At 38.1% G+C, this 22,915-nt stretch overlaps 1 protein-coding gene across 3 annotated transcripts in view; it reads right to left on the reverse strand.

Annotated features, from left to right (window-relative positions):
* Positions 1-22,915, reverse strand: part of SPOCK3 (SPARC (osteonectin), cwcv and kazal like domains proteoglycan 3) — a gene marked incomplete at both ends in the record, with an annotated part of 233,312 nt that overhangs the window by 46,614 nt on the left and 163,783 nt on the right. For all 3 annotated transcript variants that reach the window (XM_082482511.1, XM_082482510.1, XM_082482509.1), the window contains one exon: positions 15,480-15,594. In XM_082482511.1, the coding sequence (XP_082338637.1) occupies positions 15,480-15,594 (115 nt within the window). The remainder of the gene's footprint in view (positions 1-15,479; positions 15,595-22,915) is intronic.

A 22,915-nucleotide genomic window follows, 5' to 3' on the forward strand; every position in this document is an offset into this window, starting at 1 on the left:
TAGCAAGAGCTGCCAAAGACAGACTTTTTAATTCCCGGCTTTTAAAGGACTTTGATATTTACAAGAAAATATCAAAATTCTACCAGCTATTAAAACAAGTCACTTCAGAAAAGTGATACTGCAACTATTTAACAGGGAGCACAGCACAGGCAAAATTGTGAAGGAAACAGGAAATTAAACTACTAGAGGTTCGATTCCTGTTATGGAGAACTGGTGGCAAAAAGGGTACCAAACGTTCTTTAAATACCACTGGGTTTACATCCTACTTGAAGACCACTCAGTGAAACTCACTGATCCGACATTCCTTCAGAACGCTACTTAACCAGCACCAGCCCATTCCTGACTTTCCTAAGGATCTCAAGTAGCTTCACTATCCAATAAGCTCTGACATAATTAGAGCACCGAATAACTCAGCAGTAGGTTATACAATTGGCACCAATTTACCTTCCAAAAATAAGCAGGAGGGGCAAATAAACTAGATTAAAATAATTACCTGATAAAGTAAGTATTTTTCTAGCAGTTATCTCACATTGATGAGCAATGAAAGACTTTTAAATATAACTGCATATTGATGGTATAAAAATAGTATCAGTAAAAAATATTACCATCACATCAGTAATTGAGACACAAACATAGCAGCATCCTGTTAGCTTACTCGTACGTTGCATGAACAGAAAGATAATGCTGATCCAGATACTTAGCATATGATCTGCATCTCTTTGGTTATTTATTCTCAATAGAACTACTGTGACACACTTCTAAAGCCTTTAATGTATCAGAAGATTGGCAAGGCCCCTTCATTTACATAATTAAGGCAATTATAGCTATTATAATCGAATGCAACACCATTTTAATGGTCTGGACTATATTTAAGCTTCCAGCTTTAAAATCCATAAAAGCTGGTTGGCAGAGAGCAAAAAATGGTAATGAACATATCCTAAAAAAAGCATGCGCTCATGACTATCCCAAATAGTTTAATAGAGTTTGTTGTGCTACACAGACTAAACTTTTCTAACAATTGGATGTTTTGGGGAGTCTAGGACTGAAATTGTTCGTGGATTGTTTAATGACCTAGGTTAAAATTAATGATCATCAAACATAAAATTAAACAGCATTAATTATCTTCTTTCATCATAATGGCTTGTCTAACTCTCTTAAAATTGTAGCATCACACGCAAAACCACAGGATGACACACTGAAGGTAACATTTTTGCCTCTAAAGACATATTTACCATGAGATTTCGGTTTTGGCTTTTTTCCCTACTAAAAAACAAGGGGAAAGGAAATAAAGAAGTCAACCAGGCTAATCAAAACTTTCATAACAAATCAATTGAGTGCAATCTCCTATAGAGAAGTCTTTTCCTTTGTGAAAAGTACATGAATCCTTTGTAGCAGGAAGAAAACAACTCTGAATGACTAATTACTCATCTTGTATATAGAGAGTTTTTACCTAAAAAGAGCCAGAGTGTCTAAATGGCCCGGAGTGTCTGAACAGTCTCATAGAAGTCAAGGATTAGACAAAGGGCAATGCATCCAAAGTCTTAAGTGAACATGCCATGTGTGTAAGCTCACTCTCACACACTGATTTGTAGTGAACCAGCTAGTTTTGCTTGAGACAAAGTCTGGGAGGTTCACCCTTAAGTTGCTCCCTAAGGATAGGACGGACAAGGCCACCAAGGAATCCCAGAGGTGCTCGTGTCCTCAAACACGCACGCCTGTTTTCAAAGGTGCAACTGGCATAGGACATACGTGCCCTTGGCGTTCTGTGATAAAAATACTCACACAGTAAGCAGAGATGCAGCGCTCACATTAAAAAATTAAGAACTCTGTTATTCAAATACTTTGAACACAGGGCCAGATCTGCCAGTTAAAGGCCCATGTGCAGGTAACAGAAGAAACACGAGAAGCAAATTCTCAAAGTGCAGCCCACCACAGCAGGCTACAACTGCTTTCCACAGCCTTGACACCTGAGGAATTTGCCATTTAAATGTAAATTTCAGGACACGATATACCTGGATTTCACAAAGCTGTGTAGACTTGAGCATCCATAAAAAGTGGAAGGACTTGGAAATAACAAAGCAGCCCAAAGGAAAAGCAGAGAGGAAGAGGTTCTGGAGAAGACTGCTGTTGCAAAGACACTTGGAACTGTGAGCAAAGAGCTGTTTCCAGCGATAGGTATGCAATATTCCAGCTTTTCCTTTACTGTTTTTGCTCTTTGTAATATTGACAAGCACTTAGCTCACAATCCTTGCTCAGGATTTCACTTAATCCTGACAACAATAAAATGTTCTTTTCCACAGCATTCTTGAACATGTTCTGCAGCATTATGGGGATTATTTTTCATAAACACAGCATAAACAGTTTTTTGCATTCTAGCCCTTTTTTATATAAACTATACTATTATGGAATGGACAATCTCCCCTTAATCTTTCACGTCTTCCTTCTAACAGTCAAGTTCGATGGAATTTAAATTTGTTCTATAACTATGACTTCATTGCAGAGAACTACAAAAATATAAATTACTGTTCAAACAGATGCTACCTTCTTCCGCCCACCCCCACCCCCCCTACTATCAGCGCTCCACTCTGAATCCAATTCATGGTACATTTTTTACTAGAATGCCTGTGCCTCATTGTTCTACTTGCATTTGTGGTATCACTTCTTTTCTGCAAGACATATTTCTATCCCTTGTTCCCAAGTATTTTAACCCCTGTAAGAACAGAAAGCAAAAGCCAAAATTGCTTTTTAGCCAAAAGACCATCTATCAACGACTAACCAGTTCTAGTTATCTTTTTTGAACTATAAAGGCGTTTAAAACAAAATGAACACACCCTGTTCCATGCAAGAGAAGTCTGAAATTACAGGACAAACTCATGCATTTGAAGCAAAAATGATGGAGTCACCTCACCTCTACAGCCTAACAACAGGTTACACGGCTCCATCTCCATTTCCCCAGTCCTTCAAACACAGCCACAGGTCCTTCGTATTTCTCACACATTTGACCGTTTAGTCTCAGCCATCCGACTAAACTGTGGGATCTTCAAAGCTTCCCATCTGCCAAGCTGAGGTATGCTTTTCCACATCACGTATGGGCAAGATCTGGCAAGCAGCCTACACCCCTCATTTCCAACCTTTCCCTGGGTTCCGAGGGAGGGAAGCCTGGGTACGTGGTGTGCTCTGGCTAAGCCCCAGGCTAGATGACACGGGGACCAGGGGATTGTGGGCACGCAGGTCAGGTACACCTTCTCATTCCAAACACATTCTCTGTCATTCTACACCACCTTAGATTGCTACTAATCACACTACATTAGATTACTACTAATTATGATGGAGAAGTCTCTTTTTAGAAAGTCTTAACATGGAGTTTGATTAATGAAAGAAGATGCTGCTGACAATTTTACTTGGCTCAGCGTCACTCAAGCAAAAAAAATATTCTGTTTAAGAATCTAAAGAAGATTAATGCGGAAAATTTATCTTAACATTGAAGGAATAAACAATAAAATTGGCTCCATTAAGTTTCTGTTATTACACAAACACAGTAATGAATATTAAATAAATGTCTTTTACAAATACAATAATACAGTATTTTTACACCAGCAAATTGCCTTTCTATATCATAGATATGGAAATTATTTACAGATACAAATGAATTCTGGCTAAAATTATTAGTCTGCTATCTTAGAAAAAACCTAACATTTATAAAATATAAAGATACTAAAGCAATAAAATCCAACTGAACAATAGTACTTCCTATTAAAGATCAAGTAAAAGATGGTCTATAATTCACCTGATATACACCAGTGAGAAAAAAAAGACATTGTTAATGAATTAGCCTGACTGAATTTCAAAGCGTAAAAATCTACAATGCATCAATTTTCACTTTACCTTCAAAGAACTTCTATTTACATATAACGTATACTTACAGCACAACATTACTGTAAAAGTGGATAATGAATTAAAAAAGCGAAAACCAATATTTTAGCTTGCATGCCTGGACAAATATAGGTCTAAGATGAACAGCTTTGAGATTTAAAAGTGAATGCTATGTCTTATAGTATAAAAAGCAATAAAAGCAAAATGGACATTTACTGCTAAGTCAATACCCTCTAAAGAACTAAAATGGATATACAATAATACACTGTAGCTTTGCAGCATCTTTAAAATCACAAAAGGTTTCAGAAACATTAGTAAAGTAGAGTTCAGAAACTTCAGTAGAGTAAGAAAGCTTACTTATAGATAATATCTTTTCCTCTAACAAGGAAACTGAGTCACAGTGGTAGAGCCTATTTACATTCAAATCAATGGCAAGATTCACACTGATGCCAGCAGTAAAGATTTTCACCTAATGTTGTATTCTATAGAACTGCAGCAGCAATTACATAACAAAATATTTCACTGAATCATAAAACTATGGCCAAGCAAAACAGTAGACTAGAAAGCTGACAATTACCTAATGCAAGTTTAACTCACATGTATAAAATGTTGCTACTGTCTATACCCCCAGACTACTGAGACTGCCTCCTTGCATTTACTGTGCATAGTCTTCAGAGAAAGTTAACAACAGAGAGTAGTTTCTCCATGGTGAAAACCAGCATGCTTCTCTTTTATAGGCAAGTCACTTATTTTCTGTAACAAGCATGGCAGCATAAAATTAGATGCTATAGTTAGTTCTTTTGGGAAATATTTTAAAACACGCTAACATATTTGTAAATAAACCCCCAAAATAAAATAAAATAAAATAAAATATATAAAAAAATACTATAAAAATATATATAATACTATAATATATATAAAATACTATAAAATAACAATTATTTTCTTTGGTGGGTTATTTTTGTCTTATTTGAGGTTTGAAAGATAGATTTTATCCTTGACCACACAGCACGAACTTCATTGTACAGATGGGAATTTTGCTCATTGGCTCGTATAAATGGCTTCTCCTGGCTACCCCATAATTGATCACTGATAATACCAGGCCTAATTGGTCTAGTATATGTTGGTTTGGATATGGATTTTATTCTATTGATGTCCTGGAGTTAATCTTGTGGAAGAGAAAAAGGGAATTACAAAATATTACTATCTGTCCTTGAAAGGTAATAATACAAAGTAGAGATTAAGGAGTTAACACAATGTTATTTTTGGCCCTAAAGCTCTTTATTTGTGAAGTCTGGAAACCATTCAGTGTTCTCTTTGAATGCAAACAAAACAGAAGCTCTTTTTTGGCATCTATACCTGTACTATATGAAGAGTGGCTGAGGTCATGTATTGAGAAAATGTTGCCATGTAAATAAAGTAAGAGGATTTGGGAGAGTGCTGCTTTGCTATTTGTTTAAAAAGAGTGCCTATATTTGTTTTTCATGCACTGATGCACACAGAACGAAACAGAATCCACAGTGTCTTTAATCCTACTGTTACTTATCCTCATCTCTCCATAGCAATTAACAATTCAGCAGTATTCAGTACAAAATAGGATGCAGCTGAGAGAGCAGCTATGTTCTGTGATTAAAGTCTTTCAGACATGCTAACTGAAAATACTTCCAGCATGCAATGTCGCCTTTTCACTTCCTTCTGGCAAAAGCTTAGATGCAAAAAGCATGACATTTATAGCAGCTCCCTATATTACATATAGAGTCCTCTTCACATGATCAGATAAAAAGAAGCCCCCTTTTTTCATGAATATAAGTCTACCTCTGTTATTTTAGTGAAAATATCGAGAGCTACTGCACAGGATTTATTAGAAATTAGCTCAAAAGTTGCTGAGAGCAAATTCTTCTATTTCAGTAGCTAATGAAAAAGGATATTTAATATTTTACCCACGATGTTATAGCTTTTTCCATCTAAACTGCAGGACCTTCAACTGATTCTGAGCTTTTTGGCATGAGTGCATGTCCCAGTTGCATCCTGATGCTATGGCAGAGCAGAATCCCAGCCTTCTTCCCATGGAGAAGAAAGAAATCCAAAGACACAATCCAGGAGGATGCTGTAGCACACATCACCCAAATCTCTGAAATAGACTGTTTGGGAGACCAGGATGCTGGGCACGTCACAGCACACATTTATTACAGCGTACCTCGACAGGGACATAGAACACAGGGCCTCTGTCAAGCTTTTTGGATTTAAGGATAATTTAACCTTCTCAACGTATGTACTCTACACTAAAGCAAATTCAAGCCAACTGATAATGGATGCTTTTCTTAGATACTTTTGGAAGGTCTTTGACCACAGTTAGAGTTGTCAGCCATACACTCATCAGGTGCTCTGGCATTCAACATGTTTAGTAAGGATCTTCGTGTAAATGTAGAAATGCCATGTATGTCTTCATTGCATTTTCCTTTAGACTGACATACCCGGTGGGATTTTGTCATCTGCATTGCCAAATATCTCATATTAGGGTGCTATGACAATGAAAAGAGACATACCCCAGGTATTTGGTCTAGGCAAGAAAAAAAACCCAATCAAAACAGTCCAGCAACACCATATTGTGTCTTGAAGGTTTTAAATGTTATTAATATCTTATATGATTTTTAAAATGTATTTAGTCAGTAAGCCTCTATATAACCTACATAACAAGTAAAGGATAAACAGAAGGAAATGTCTGCAATGATGCAATACCATTTAAAGCAGAGTGAATAATCTCTTTCTATCTCAGTTTCTGAATGGATGTGAAACAATTTTATTTCAGAGACTGACATATTCCTTCCTCAGCATGATTTTGCAGCTTTTGAGAGACGTTAAATGCTACAACTGATTACAGAGAAGGCTGTTGTCTGGGACCTCCCTTTTTATTTTCTGGAAGGTGGGGTACAAACCCCCTCAGTCCACCAACCTCTACTTTTTTAAGAAATACTTACCAATCTAATATCATTAATTTTCCATATCTCAACCAGTAATATAAGTACAATGCTAGTAAAAAAGAAATCCGAGGAAATATTAAGACTGGAAAGAAGGTAAGTTTCATACGGAAAGAGATTACAGATGAATCCAAATCCTAGCTCATGACAGCCCTACCCTGATTCCTCAACCAGTATCCAGTATAAGCCAGAACTGCTCTTTCAGTTAGCTACAAAATGTAAGGTATTATAATGTAAATATATATAAAAACCTCATATATAATACATTAAATGATATATAAGAAGTAAATACAGTTAAAACTTTATGTCCTTATTGCTAAGACATATATTCCACAGACTGCCTCATTCCTTTATGTAGTAAAAACAGACAACATGGGTCTTGACCTATACCATGAGAATTAAATAACAGTACAAAATGACTTTCACTTGTTCATCTTTTTTTTTCTTGCAACATCTTTTTTGGTTATTAAAAACTCTGAGGATTTTGCTGTTGGCATTCATTCCTCCTTCTGAATGAACAAAACCTCTTAATAAGCCTGGCCTTCTAGACCCTGCAAGATACAAACCAAGAAGCACATGTACTTTGCAAACTAACGCAAATAAATTTCTAATGCTTGCCAGGCTTAAACATGAAAACATACAAACAAGTTAAAACGCTTCATCCATATAATGCAAAAAGAAATTGCTTGGTAATTATCTAATTATATATATTTTTTCTCTTTTTTTTTATCTTCCTTCTAACTACGGCTTGAGCCATGGATATCAAAAAATCAAATTCTGACTTTATTTGGTAAGGCATGTATTCAAGTGTTCACACCTAGTAAGCTTTTAATTAAGCTTACTGGTATATAATTTTCACTCTAGTAGATCCTAAAGAACATTCAGGATTATTTCTCCACCTTTATATAATAAGCTACTCATTAAACTTTTGTAGAAATTATGAGAAGACTACAATTACTAGGAGAGGTTAATACAGTGTAAGACTATACAGTGGGTCAGACAGTTTCAGAGTAATTTCGTAATTAGAATGGCAAAAATCACTGAACAAAGTTGAATTATCCCCAAAATAGAAATGTTTGTGTAACTTTTATAATTGCTTTTTTTTTGCCTGCCTTTTTCATTCATGCTGAAAGAGAGAAGAAAAACAGAACTTTCCATTATCTAGAGGCTGTTGTAAAAACCATATTGCTAGAATCATAGAACGGTTTAGGTTGGAAAGGACCTTGAAGATCGTCGAGTTCCAACCCCCCTGCCTTAGGCAGGGACACCTCCCACTAGACCAGGTTGCCCAAAGCCACGTCCAGCCTGGCCTTGAACACCTCCAGGGATGGGGCCTCAACAGCCTCTCTGGGCAACCTGTTCCAGTGCCTTACCACCCTCACAGTGAAAGACTTCTTCCTAATGTTCAAGCTGCACCTGCCCTCTTCCAGTTTAAAGCCATTCCCCCTCGTCCTATCACTACATGCCCTAGTAAAAAGTCCTTCCCCAGCTCTCCTGTAGGCCCCCTTTAGGTGCTGGAAGGCTGCAATAAGATCTCCCCGGACACCTCTCTTCTCCAGGCTGAACAGCCCCAACTCCAGCCTCTCCTCATAGAGGAGGTGCTCCAGCCCTCGGATCATCCTCGTGGCTCTCCTCTGGACATGCTCCAGCAGGTCCATGTCCTTCTTATGTTGGGGACTCCAGAGCTGGATGCAGTACTCCAGTACGTCTTCTGATGCAGCCCAGGATACAGTTGGCCTTCTGGGCTGCGATTGCACACTGCTGGCTCATGTTGAGCTTCTTGTCAATCAGCACCCCCAGGTCCTTCTCCGGGCTGCTCTCCAGCCATTCCCCACTGACCCTGTATTCGCACTTGGGATTGCCCCGACCCAGATGTAGGGCCTTGCACTTGGCCTTGTTGAACTGCATGAGGTTGGCTTAGGCCCACCTCTCCAGCCTGTCCAGGTCCCTGTGGATGGCATCCTTCCCCTCCAGCGTGTCTACCTCGCCAAACAGATTGGTATCATCAGCAAACCTGCGGAGGGTACACTCAACCCCACTGTCCATGTCACTGACAAAGATGTTGAACAGTACAGGCCCCAGTACCGACCCCTGAGGAACGCCACTCATCACTGCTCTCCACTTGGACATTGAGTCGTTGACTGCAACTCTTGGAGTGCGACCATCCAGCCAGTTCTGTATCCACCGAGCAGTCCATTTGTGGAATCCACGTCTCTTCAATTTAGAGACCAGGATATCGTGTGGGACAGTGTCAAACGCTTTGCACAAGCCCAGGTAGATGACATCAGTTGGTCTTCCCTTGTCTACTGCCACTGTAACCCCTTCATAGAAGGCCACCAAATTTCTCAGGCATGACTTGCCCTTGGTGAAGCCGTGCTGGCTGTCACCAATCACCTCCTTGTTTTCTATGTGCCTCAGCAGAGTTTCCAGGAGGATCTGCTCCATGATCTTGCCAGGCACAGAGGTGAGACTGACTGGCCTGTAGTTCCCTGGGTCTTCCTTGTTTCCCTTTTTGAAAGTAGGGGTTATGTTTCCCCTTTTCCAGTCGGCAGGAACGTCACCAGACCACCACGACTTCTCAAATATGATGGCTAGTGGCTTAGCGACCTCATCTGCCAGTTCCTTCAGGACCTGCGGATGTATCTCATCAGGTCCCATGGACTTGTGCACCTTTAGATTCCCAGGTGGTCTCGTACTTGATCTTCACCTACTTGATCTACACCTACACTTCACCTGTTAAGCATATCTTTATTCATTAAAGGTTTTCATCACAACTCTTGAATTACATAACGTATAATGCAAGGAATGAAGAAACATCTATCTCCTGAATGAGTACCATTTCAATATATACTCAAAAAATATAAAATGTAACAGGTTTCAAGTCAATATGTAATATTCAGTAAATGGATTGTATTTATTTGAGCATGAGTTCCCTGCCATAGAAAGATACATTTTACATTTTGTTAAAAACTCAAAATAGCAAAAGCAACACTAAACAAACTGAAAAGCAAGACAATGATTCTGGGATCATGCCAAGATATCACTGAGTTTGTTAGGCAATTGCAACAGCCATAAATTATGTTCATTAACATTAAAAGAAGCTCATGCACCTGAGAAAAGTATTTTGACTATATTAACATGCAAAATAAAACGTTATTGTGAAGCAGAAAGTTCAGTTGTGGCTACAGTTTGTCCAACTTTTTGTTCTTGCTGTTTCACCCTCCCCCCCCCCCCCCCCCCCCCATTATTAACTATTCTGATTTCTTTTTTCCACTAGGATAGTAAAACTCCTGTACCAAAGACTTGAAGTCAGTTGAGAACTTGAAAGAACTGTCCCACAACCTCACTTATTCAATCAGACTTTAAAACTTAAATATTTATTTTCTTTAAGGAATGTTTCCAATATGTATTTATGTTACAGAAATTTGTCCGTTTCAGTGTCTATTCATAGTTTTCAAATCAATTCAGTACAAATCAAACACAAATTGGCACTGGACTAGAAAACTGGAAATTAAACTGAAATCAAATTTACTGTTACTTAAATATTGACTGGGAAAAGACAAAGCTGAAAAAAAGATGCAGTTAAAATTAGCAAAAAGTGCCAAATGACAGAAGAGCACTCAATAAAACTATTTTTCTTCTGAAACCCACACTTTTATAAGGAAATAAATTATATTAAGCAAATTGAAAATCTGTTAATGAGACAAGAAAAAATTCCGACAGAAAAGCCTTATCTCCTTCACCACTATTTCTCTATTATTAAGTCACCTAATTTTTCCCAAAGAAATTTTGCTGTTAATATTTTAATCTAAAGTTGGCTGAAAGGAAACATGATTTAAAGAAAGTCAAACCAGCCAACTGCCAAAAGCTTTGTAATACACTTTAAATTACTGAAAGAGTAGATGTGGGTTGGTGAATTATACATTACTAAATAAATGTAACAAAACTTCAAATAAATGCGCTATTGCAGGAGGTCAAAAAATAGTTTAAAATGTGCATACTAACAGGCAGCAGGTAAGTCTGTGTGTGTGTGTCTGTGAATGTCTAAAATTGAACTTTTGACTCCTCAAGCATAAGGCTGCTACTTGCTAGCTGCAATTGGTATGGACTGGTGTAAATTTTGATAAAACAGAGTGTCATTTCCATTAAATCCTCCATTACATAAAGAGACATGGGACAGAACTAACAACGAGGAGGCTGGTCACGCATTGTGCCTCTGCACACAGAGACTATTTAGATTGGGAAAATGGGGGCTGGGGTGGTGAGGCTGGAAGGGACTGCAAGGATGGATCCCGGAAGAAGAATGGCTTCCCAGAAAGAAGGGGCCCAGAAAGAAGGCAGTTATGATCCTGGCTGGTGGGAAGATGCTGGAAGTGAGCAGAAATCCTTGAGATCAGTGAGATGCACTGAGCTGAACGCTGCAGGACTCCCAGGGATGATGGCCAGCAACACCAAATAGGTAACTGCATGCAGCTGCACAGCAGAAACCATCATTTCTTTCTGCCTGACTGGTCCAGGTCAGCAGTGACCTCCCAGCTTGGAAGGTAAGCTGAGATCTAGTGAAGGTAGCGCTGGGTGGTAGCGTGAGAGAACGCGTGAGAGAGAAAATCAAGTTGAGTAAAACTTCTGATCTCATCAGTTCTTTCTATGACAAGCAAGGGACAGGGCTCAGTATGTCTCAGAGCAAAAGGATCATAACTACTATTTGGAGCAAAAAATAGTGCCCAGACCTGCCAAGGGGACAGAAGTCTCCCCAGTCCTTTAAAATGTGCAGTGCAGAGAAGCCTTCCTAGTTTATGGTTCCACATAACCACTGGATAAAAGACTCAGAAGAGCTTAGGAAAATAAAGACCTGCAGATTCCAGCTCAGTGAAATCCCTACATTCACAACTGTGCAGGCCAGCATGACCTGGGTGCCCCAAATCCTGGCACACACTTGAAAAGGAGATTAGAGTGAAAATAGGACGTGAGGCAAAGGCTAGCCTGGAAAATAAGACAGGGTCCTATAACTGCTTCTTCACCTGTCTCTCAATTAACACCTCTGTCACTAGTGGTGGTGCCTCCCGTTCATTCTGGTTTACCTTTCTCATTCCTGCTTCTACGCAATTCCCTAACTCATCCCTCTCTTCCATACTCCCCATCTTCATTTACTTCTGTGTGAGCCTTCCCGCTAACACTGCCTCAAGTGCTCTTCAGATTTTCTCTCTCTTTTATGGCAATATACTACATTTGTTTTTCTTTTCTTTCTCTTTTTAAAAATTACTGGAGCACCTACTGCAGCTTATAGTTTATATGATAGCTTTCCCTAAACTAAAACCAAAACAAAAATATCACAGTATCACAGTATGCTAGGGATTGGAAGGGACCTCAAAAGATCATCTAGTCCAATCCCCCTGTCGGAGCAGGAACACCTAGATGAGGTTGCACAGGAAGGCGTCCAGGCGAGTTTTGAATGTCTCCAGAGAAGGAGACTCCACAGCCTCCCTGGGCAGCCTGTTCCAGTGCTGTGTCACCCTCACTGAGAAGAAGTTTCTTCTCAAATTTAAGTGGAACCTCTTGTGTTCCAGCTTGAATCCATTACCCCTTGTCCTGTCATTGGTTGCTACTGAGAAGAGCCTGGCTCCATCCTCATGACATTCCCCCTTTATACATTTATAAACGCTAATAAGATCACCCCTCAGTCTCCTCTTCTCCAAACTAAAGAGACCCAGCTCCCTCAGTCTTTCCTCATAAGGGAGATGCTCCACTCCCTTAATCATCTTAGTTGCCCTACGCTGGACTCTCTCCAGCAGCTCTCTGTCCCTCTTTGACAAAGAAAGATTTTTATTGTGTCCTTTTGTGCTTGTTTGTTTTATTACCAACTTATACATCTAGTTCTAGCTCAAGTTCTTAGCCCTTTCATTTTTTGATTCAGTCTAAGAGCCCCTACACATCTGTCAGGTTCAATGTTATTGAATGTATCACTAAAACAAGCCAGTTTTTTCACAAAACCCAGGATGCCCACAACTGCCTCACGCATTCATTGGAGAGGTGGATTAGATAAACTTCAGAGTTCACTTCCAACTAAGAGTTTCCTATGATTTTATGATTAGGTTCACATACATTTGAAGAGGCAAATTTGTTTTTCTGAACACTGGTTTAATTTTGCTTCCCAAAGGAGTATGGAGTTCCACACCAAGACTATTTTGGGAAAGTTCTTAGATATACTTTGCTCCCTAGGTGCACCAAAAATTCAGTAGAATTTGTCAATCTGAAAAAATTGTCAATCTGAAAAAATTGTCTTAGGGGGTGTATTTTAGGAAATCCTCACTTCAGTTATTGCTGAAACTGGAGCATTAATCTTACTTTGCCTCTTTTGGCTTCATCAAATTTCTAAGCAACTAATGTGTGTGTACAGCTTAGAACACTTAATGGGGTTCCGTTTAAAGAAACTAATTCTATTCCTACAAAACAAAAGTTAGAAGAAATTTTATATTCTGTTACAATAATGGCTGAAATTTCAGTAATGATACACAGCTCACTTTCATATTTCTCATGTCTCCTGGCCTTTGGCCTTGTAAAGAAATGATATTCAAATTTCAATGTTGCAGTAAAATGTAGCAGTTGGAAAAGCCATGTATTTTGCTTGCCCTGACAATCTGTCAAGACAGGATTAGTGTTAATTCCTGTACTCATATAGGATCTTTTTTCTTTCTCTTTTACATAACTAAGCACAAGTAATCTTGATCCCTTGGCAGTATAAATCTTCAAGAAGAGTTCATTCCTAATTAAAAACAATTCCATTTTGTTGAAGCCAATAAAATTTGTCTATAGATTGTTTTCAGTGTTTAACTACAGAAGAACCAAAAATAGAATGTGCTTGAAAGAACACACACAAAGACAAAAATAACTGCATCAGGTGGAAACAGCTTCCAGCAGAGAAAATGCTAATTTTGTTTTGGTAAAAACTGAGGGCAATGGTACCATATTAAAAAACTAACACTGGAGAATTGTATGCCGGCTACTCACAGAGAGATGCTTCTCGGCTCATTATCTTAATTTCACTGTATGCCCACTGTTAAGCAAACGTCCCCACATCTATGCTGGAGATGCAGAAATTGTTGGTAGTGAAAACTGAAACTGCATTTATGCTATACTATATGTCTTATCAAAGGGGCCACAATAAGCATATAAGGCTGGGTCTTCCAGTGTTTTTCAGTCAGGTAAGCAACTTAAGCAGATGACAGATTTATCTGTTTATTTACTGTTACTACATGAAATTGTAAAATAATGCTTTAAAAAACCTCCAGGCTGTACCATTTTGCAGACAGGTTATAGCATAGGGAATATTTAATTAAACATATTCAATTAATATTTAATTACACAATCAGTGATACTGTCGAAGACCAAAAAAGTGACCTAAAGAAGTGCTTTAAAGAAGTTTTTCTATTGACTTCTATGCCTGCACACACCTCGATGTTTGCAATGGTCATCCCTATTTATTGTTAAAACAACATTAGTTCACTTTTTAAACGAAGAAAAAAAATAGTTTTGGCAGCAGCTACAGCTTATCATGGAAACGTTAAGATTCTCTTGCACAATAAATTTGGAATAATGCATCAAACAATATTGAAATAGCAATATTAACATAATCCAGGATTGTAATGCTGAGTTTTCTTATCTTTACAAGGTTGCTACAGGAAAAAAAAAATCTTCAAAAACTAATTTTGGTGTATTTCCAATGAGGATTCAGGGTATTTGTGCAAAAAGATTTTAACTTACTCATCACAAGTGTGACTGCACAGAAAGAAGAAAACCATACAATCTAAAGTCTACAGTCTAAATCAGTCTGAAGATAAATCAAGTCTACAGTCTAGATCAGTTCAAAGAAACACAAAATGCAGACCTCCAGTCATGCTGTTCTTGGCAAATTCGGGCATATGGTGGCCTAAAACCTCATGCTATGACGGCTCTCTATTCAGGAGCACCGAAGATGGTATCCTGTTTTGTTTAACAACCACCTTCCTCAGTCACCTGGGAGTCAGGGAAATACAGATATGCTTAGCCACAGATTTTCTCCTCCAGTTGCACCAACGGCTAAGAAGCAGTGCAAAGCAACTGCATTTTTCAGCAGCCTAATCTCATGCATAGTCCAAAAGGAAGCTGATTTATTCCTATCAAAGACTTCTCAAACACAGAACTCACTTTTATATGACAGTCTTTACTAATAGTTCCACAGTTCAAGTGCAACTGCTTGCTCCTATGATATGAGCAGTAACAAGGACTTTTAAGTTTCCTTTTTTTCTATCACACTTCATTTTCTTGAATAGTCAACTGAAAACACTGAGGAACAAGGAAAGAATCTTTCTTTGTCTTACGTGCAGCCATAAGCATCTTGAGGAGTACTGAAGAGTAAAAAAAGAACAACAATAATTCATACTACAATAGCTGCATTTGAAAAATACAGTGGCATTTTACTGTAGGCACAATTTCCAAACCCACGGCCAAGAAAATAACCTTGAACAAAATAAAGCTGGTTTTATTCAAGAATAATCAGCGTTTGTGATCACTGTACTCCTCTGTAAGCAAAATCTTATTTCCTTCTAGAAATGAGCTGTTAAAAATATCATACAAATTACCATCACTCACCTCTCCTATCATTTCTGCCTGTATTTGTGGATTTGTCGGAAGGGCAAGGGCAACGTCCTTCGCATTTCACTGAGATTTGTTTTCCTGAGACACAGGCTTGATAGTCTAATTTGCACTGTGAGGGGAGAGAATGACTATCATTAATATAAACATCTTTTATAATAAAAATTATAGCTCTAAGTATTTTGAGGCAATATTTCATGAAGTGCTTAAATCTTTGCAGACATAGGTGCTAGGAAAAATTTGCTGCATTGGTTTTATTTGTATTATATGAGCAAAAAACAGGGCAACAATATGCATTATTGATAGGAAGCGATTAACAGTGAATTATTATAGAATTTACCATTTAATTTCTACCTTTCAGATGACAGTATCCTTTTCTATATTGAAATTTCAAACATACAAAAATAACATAGTTAAAGACCACATACGTAGAAAATAACATTATTGCAAACACCATTATTCTTACTGAAAAGCTGAACTTTTATTCCAAAACAGATCTTTCTGCAGGATGTTTTGCCAATGTAATATCAGGAAAAACACAAACCAATACAAAGAGCGGGGGAGGGAACTATCTACAAAGAGCTTTTGCAGAAAACTAAAGGAAAGGAGGAAGACTGTTATGCAGAACACTTCATTCTTCAACAAAGGATGGAAGATGTCTCATTAATGAGGTCAGGGACATAGAACTTAAAAGGGTAGGAGTCAGAAAACCAGTTCAAGTAACAAATAAAAACATGAAGTGTTTTCCATGCATCACAACACTTAAGAAGGACAAGCTCACTAGAATTTGTGCCTTATATTCCCTGACTCGTCTTCTTTTTGGGTATCTATCTTCAGTTTAATGCCATTCCATTATACAATTTTCAGGATTTCTGCCGAACCCTAAAGTTGAAGGTTCTCTCTCTCTCCTAAAAATGAGTAAGGGGTGGGAGCACTGTAGCTACGTAAGAATAAAGGAGTCTCCTGAAAGGCTGCACTTGAGGTTTCCGCTAGTATGCAGATATAAGCACTGTGAATTCACGGAACTTTGTCAACCTCTCATGCAGTCAGACTTCTAACCCTGTCATAGTGTCATGCAGTTCTCTACTTCGCACAAGCTGCACTGCATCACTGTACAGAAATAACACCTTTTTGCACCACTGCCAATACCAAAAAGAAGTCATATCAGAAGACAGAGAAAAGAACACCTCAAATTTTGTGCATTTACATAAAATTACCATTATAGCTCAGTTCTGAGTATGCTACTTTTTGCCAAAAAGGTATCGTTAAAGGACAACGAGGCTAGAAGAATCTTTTAATTCTAACACAAAAGAACAACAGATCTGCTCCAATTGAAAGCTATACGAATAGCACTAGTGTCTCACAAAGGACCAGAAAATTGAAGCAAATCAAACAGCTCTGCCTATGTTGACTACGAAACAAATGAATACCTTTTATATCCCTGCACAATTATCCTGGCTGTACAGGAGAGTGCTTGCGTTAGCCACGATGCCCGCCAGACCTCTTTCCAGAGACTGCATGACCTACTTCATATTTTAATATTCAAAACAATCTTCAGAGTTAGTAGAATGGCTCATAACCCGAATTTCATTCTGTTGAAAAGAGATATCTTCCTTTTTTTAGGATCTGAGACAATCTTAGTATCTTAAGGAGTCAAACCTACAAATACCAATGCTTTAGGCTTTGATTACTCCTGTTGGTGACCGAACTTAATGAGATCACCATTTAAAATTGGACATATAAACCTGTTTCAGGCTTGCTTTACTGAAAATCAGAATATGAAGACTGCAAAACATAGGAATGCTTTCTTTTCTGAAGATTTCTTTAATCTTTTAATTGACAGACTATTTTTTACAGACTCCAGTGCTTTTATTTTCACTCGAATGTTACTGAAGAAACCAGTAAAGACTTCAAAGCTGCTCCAGCTAATGTAATGAGTTGTGAATTTAGTCCTTTTGATTTATTTTTCTTTAAAGTTGTCTACTCACTCCTATTTGCAAATACCATTGCCCCTTTAAATATTAAAAAAAAAAACTAAATGCCCACCACCTGCCACAGGCACCAATACCCGAATTAGCGAGTGCAAGGCCAGCACATTAACACTTCCAAATCAGCACTCCCCTTCACAGGTATGCTAGAATTTCACACTCACTGAACTCATTTTATGGACAGGCAGCAGATAGATTCCTTGTCTCCAGATACAAAACAAAATCATGGTGTTTGCATAAGTCAGAAATTAATTGATAGGCTGTTCTGACAATTTCATATCAGCAGCTAATGACACCAGGAATATAACTCTGGCTCAAACCTCTTGTCCTTGTTCCCCAAATAAACAATGCACTGCGATACTGTAAAGGCAGCTCAGCTAAATAAAGGCGGGTCAGACTTCCCTCAACGTTATTCTCAAACTGGCAGAAGAGCAAGCAACATACCTGAAAAACTCCACAGAAAAAGAAACCTGTAGCGTACAGAATATGAGGACATGATGAGAAGTAGTGATACAAAGGAGAAGCAGTGCTGGGAACAGTGCTGAAATCATCTGTTTTGTGGGGAAAACATCTGAATAGTTTAAACAGCAGAAAAATACACGAACTATTATGTTATGCATAGCAATAAAATAATTCCAATTTATTTGGCTTTATCAGTGAGTTTCTATATGGGGAAAATATGTCATAAAAATTTCAAGAAACTCATCTGTTGGTTTTCACAATATTCCTAATTTAAACAGTTTAGGTTAACTGCTTGTGCAACTTTCATCACAATCCCTTATATGCATGAAAAAATACCATTTTACTTCTGAAAATATCTAGCTTTTTATCTTCTGATCTTGATTTCCCTTTCCTCTTAACACATCAGTTTTCTACATTGGAGTTTCACGATGTCTCATTTGTATGTTTGATTTTAAGGATGCTTCAGCTGTTTGAAATTTCACACATTTTGTTTCAAGACAGAAGAATAGGTATTTCTGACTTCCAAGCAATATGCTGCACAGTGCTTAAAACAAAAATCATTTCAGTATAGACTAAGAATATGCACCATGCCAGGGTCTCTTGGCAATACGTTTCAGGATGAAAAATTCCTCATTTCTGTACTGTCAAGTGTTCCATAGAAAAATGTAAGTTGTTTACTCATATTTGCCTGTTTGAAAACCTGTTCAGTCTTAAATGGACTCAACATTCTTCAACATTTGCCCAAAGTAGTAGTTTAGTGAACTAGAGACAAGCAATTAGAATCTGTGGGAAGAACATCAAAGAATATATGTCATCTTTCTTTAGACATGACTCATGCAGCTTTACTGTTATTACAGTAAAGATGAGAACAGTTATATTTCTGGAACAACTACTACAGTGTACATTATTTTGATAGACACGAGCTCTCCTCTTAGAACTACTGTTAGACAGTTGGACAGATTAAATGACACTAATATATTTCATTAAGCTCTGCCACCTTCCATTCCCAAGTAGCTACCTGTCAAAGGCTGCCAACGGATCTCTGTATATTGTATATATAAGGAGTCTAGGTTTTGCCCTGGTCCTGGTTTGAGGTAAAACAGGAACAATTTTGGTCAGTAACTTTGCTTCTTAGCTGGGCCTCTTCTAACTACTGAAATTAACTGCATATTGTGCAGACAATGTTCGCTCTCTCAGAGTGATAAGACCTGATGTTTATAATTAATACCAAGGCATGGTGTGCAGAGAGGCTTTTGCTTATACTTATTGCTGTAACAGCCAAGGCCAACCAACTTTGTTACTTGCCCCGTTGGAGGGTCGGAAGCGGAAAAGCATAGTGGGGTCCCACCTGCGGGGAGGAGCGGACAGGACAGGTGACCCAAACCTGACCAACAGGGTATTCCATCCCATCTGCCTCATGCTCAGTATAAACGCTGAGGGAGCAAAGGGGTCAGCTCGCTCTTTCTTCAATGGCCGACGTCTGAGGAGGACTCTGTTCGTCTGCCTGGGATCCCGATCCTGAATGCAGATCCGGAATCTGGTTCCCATCTGTCACTGAGTCCAGTTTGGGACTGCCCCAGTGCCAGCTGGTGTCGTGACTGTCATCTCGGGAGCTTGATACGGTTTTGTATATATTTCATTATTTATTTTTATTTTATTATTAAAGTAGTTAAGTTCCTTCTAAACTCATACGTCTCTTTTTCCCTCCTCTGCCTCTCTCCTTGAAGAGGGGTAGAGGGGAGCATCTGTCAGTCCCATCTGGGGTCTCCCAGGTCCCCAGTAGTCGATTTGGCCTAAACCACGACAGCCCCAAACTGGAAAAAACTCACCTAACTTTCCAATGGCAAAATAACGTAAAAATGAAATTACAAGGAAAAAACCTATGATTTTTGTGTGCATTTGATTGGCATGAATACAAGGACAGGATACACTTTATTTATTACATTATGTTCCAAACCATCCCAACTTCCCTTGTATTTGTAAACCAAGTTCCAGGTAAATATCATACATTTCCATATATACTTGTTTACCTTTAGAAAAACCCCAAATCATCCTCCTGTGACCAACTGACCTAATTTTTCAAGTGTGAATGACAGAAGGCATGTCATTCATATACAGGGAAGACACTCACAAATCCTGTGACTTGGGAAAAATTTTTGATGACTTCAAATACAGAGAAAACCCGTACAGAAAGGAGTAATATTTCAGCACGAGTGTCACATAGAGAGAGGTAAAAATCTCTATGTTGAGTGAAAAAGAATATTTGGAAAATATTTATGCAGTCTAGAAGTTCTCAAATTAGTTGAATTTGATATTTACATCCTTGAACACTTGAACTGGTTGAACAAACTTACAGCCATTGAGAAATTGTAAAGCACAGAAAACGTACTATTAGACCGGAAATGAATGAATGATGAAGAAAATAGGGAAGGAAAAGATGATCTCAGAAATTATCGAAAAAATGGCTTTTAAGTTTGATTTCTGAGCACCTAGAAGAAGAAAGGAGACGGAGCGCTATAGGGTTTTATTAGGCAAATCATAATAGATCTAGTTTCATTCTATGGAAGAACTGCTAGAAAACAGAGACATATTAGATTGCAAGTACCTTGATTTTACCAAGGCTTGTCACACTCTTTTACATGGCAACCTGGTAAGCCATACTGGGAAGTATTGCTATTTGTGTGCTCATATTGTAAGATAAGTATAAAACCAGTTGAAAGTGATCCTGAGAGAGTAGCAATCAACGGCTCACTGTTAAAATGGAAGGATGCACTGAGTGGACTTCTGCAAGGGTAAGTCACAACCCTGGAAATATTCTGTCTTTTCATTAATGGCTTGGAAGACGAAATAAAAGATATCCTATTAAACATGAAAGAGGCTGGAACAACTTTAGAAGACAGAAATATAATAAAAATAGTCGTACTAGTGAAATAGGCTAAAAATATAATGTAATTCAATACAGAAAACTGCAATGTTCTACTGTCAGGTAGACCTAATAATCACATTTAAAATACAAGCTATGGAAAAACTGGCTAGACATCCACTCCAAAGGAAAAATAAAAATCTAGTGATCATTATGAACAATTGAATGATGTTTAAAAACATTACCCTACCAGGGTATATAAACAGGACTGCAACCTACAAAACATGTAAAATAATTCCACAGAGCTCTGGCCAGGCTTAAAATAGAGCACCCTGTCCAGCTTTGTGACAAGCTTTCAAACAGGACAGGAATTAATTGGAAAAAGGCAAAAAAAGAGTAACAGGAATAATCAGAGGCCTAGAAAACAAAGCCACTGAAAAAGAGGCTCAAGGAGTGGGGATGTTCAGTCTTGACAAAAGAGAATTCACGTAACAGCTGCCAAATAGGTAAAAGGCATCTGAAAGATACCTGAAAAGAATACCATGACGAACGTCACAAGAAATAATCAGCTTCACTTGCTGCAGAAAAGTTTTGGATTAGATACTAGGAAGACTTTCTATTAATAAGGGTAGTGAAGTATTAAAATAAATTGTTAGAGAAGTTTATTGAATCTCAATCGCTGTCTTCACAACCAGGATTAGATAAACCTGTCAGGAATGACACCTGTGTAGTTTATCTTGCTTTGAGAAAATGGGTGGACCAGATGGCATCAAGCTTATTCAATGAGGAAGTACAGGACAGACCTGCTCTGTGAAGGAACCAGTGTCAAGAGACTATCGCTTGCATAAATCTTGTTCATTAGCTGGAGAGACTGAAAGATGTGTAATGAATGAACCAGGGAGAGTGCATGAAAGAAACCGAAAATAACGCTTATGCTGGTCCATGGATCTTAGATAACTAACTTCAGCAAAATTCTGTTTGGTACTGAGTGTATTTGTGCTCTCCTGAGCTCTTGAAAACTTGAGATCTGATTTGGGAACATGCTACATATTTTTAGATAAACTAAAACAAAAATGAATTGAATGTATAAATGCTTTGCAACGTGAAACATGAAAATAACAATCCTTTAATTGGACATCAAATCTCACAAAAAATTTTTTTGCTTCCATCTATCTGCAGAACCATCTTCTATCTGTAAAACAACACTCATCACACAAAGGGACTGTGTACAAGACAGTGTAAATTAGTTACTATTTGCAGACTTCTCAAAATCTAGAGGGAATAAAAACATATTAACGTGGATGAGGAATTTACTTTAACTGTATACTGTATAATAAAAGACACAAGACTGTACTGAACAGTGCAGATAAAAAGAATTACTGATTAGATACAAGAGAGGTACGTTCATTCTGCGTGTTAAGTGAGAGAAGAGCCCTGTGGAAGAAACGGCAACAGAATTAAGTTAAGATTGCATTATATGTCTACCCAAAAAGAAAGACAAACACTGCTTGTGCAACATTAACTTTGGCATTTCCCAGCCAATTTACCCAAGGAAATTTATCAATTTGCTTTTTCTCACAGACTTAATTCTGTTCCTTTTGGTGAATGCTACTACCTCAGTGGCAAGATAACATATTTTTCCACAGTAGTACTGTCTTGCCGGGAATATCTAGCGGCTTCTAAACAAACTAACTAAAGCTAAGTAATGAAGACACGTGTGATTTCTCTGGCAAGTAAGGAACAGAAGCTCATGCACCAGTGCTGTCAGGGGCAGTCTGCGGATACTCCAATTCCTCCTTTCCTTCACCTTAGACATAGTGGACAGGCGGAAGCAGATCTGGTACACGCCTACAGTATACAAGTCAGCAGAAGTCAGCTGCCAGGGCATTCACCTGGATCTCCAATGTGTACTGTGTCCATTAACATAACTTTGAGTATCGGATGAAGTGTGAATTCAATGTGAACTAAGGTCTTTTAGAAATTTTCATGTGCTGAGGTATAAGACACTTACAGAAATGTTTTCTAGAACGCCATCACATTTAATGCTGGGCATTTAGTAAATTACTTTTTAGCCAACCAACAACTAATACTTATGCAACTGTAAAAAGTGTTTCATCTTT

This window comes from Vanellus vanellus (assembly GCF_965231255.1).
Source record: "Vanellus vanellus genome assembly, chromosome: 4".
Taxonomy (NCBI): Eukaryota; Metazoa; Chordata; class Aves; order Charadriiformes; family Charadriidae; genus Vanellus; species Vanellus vanellus.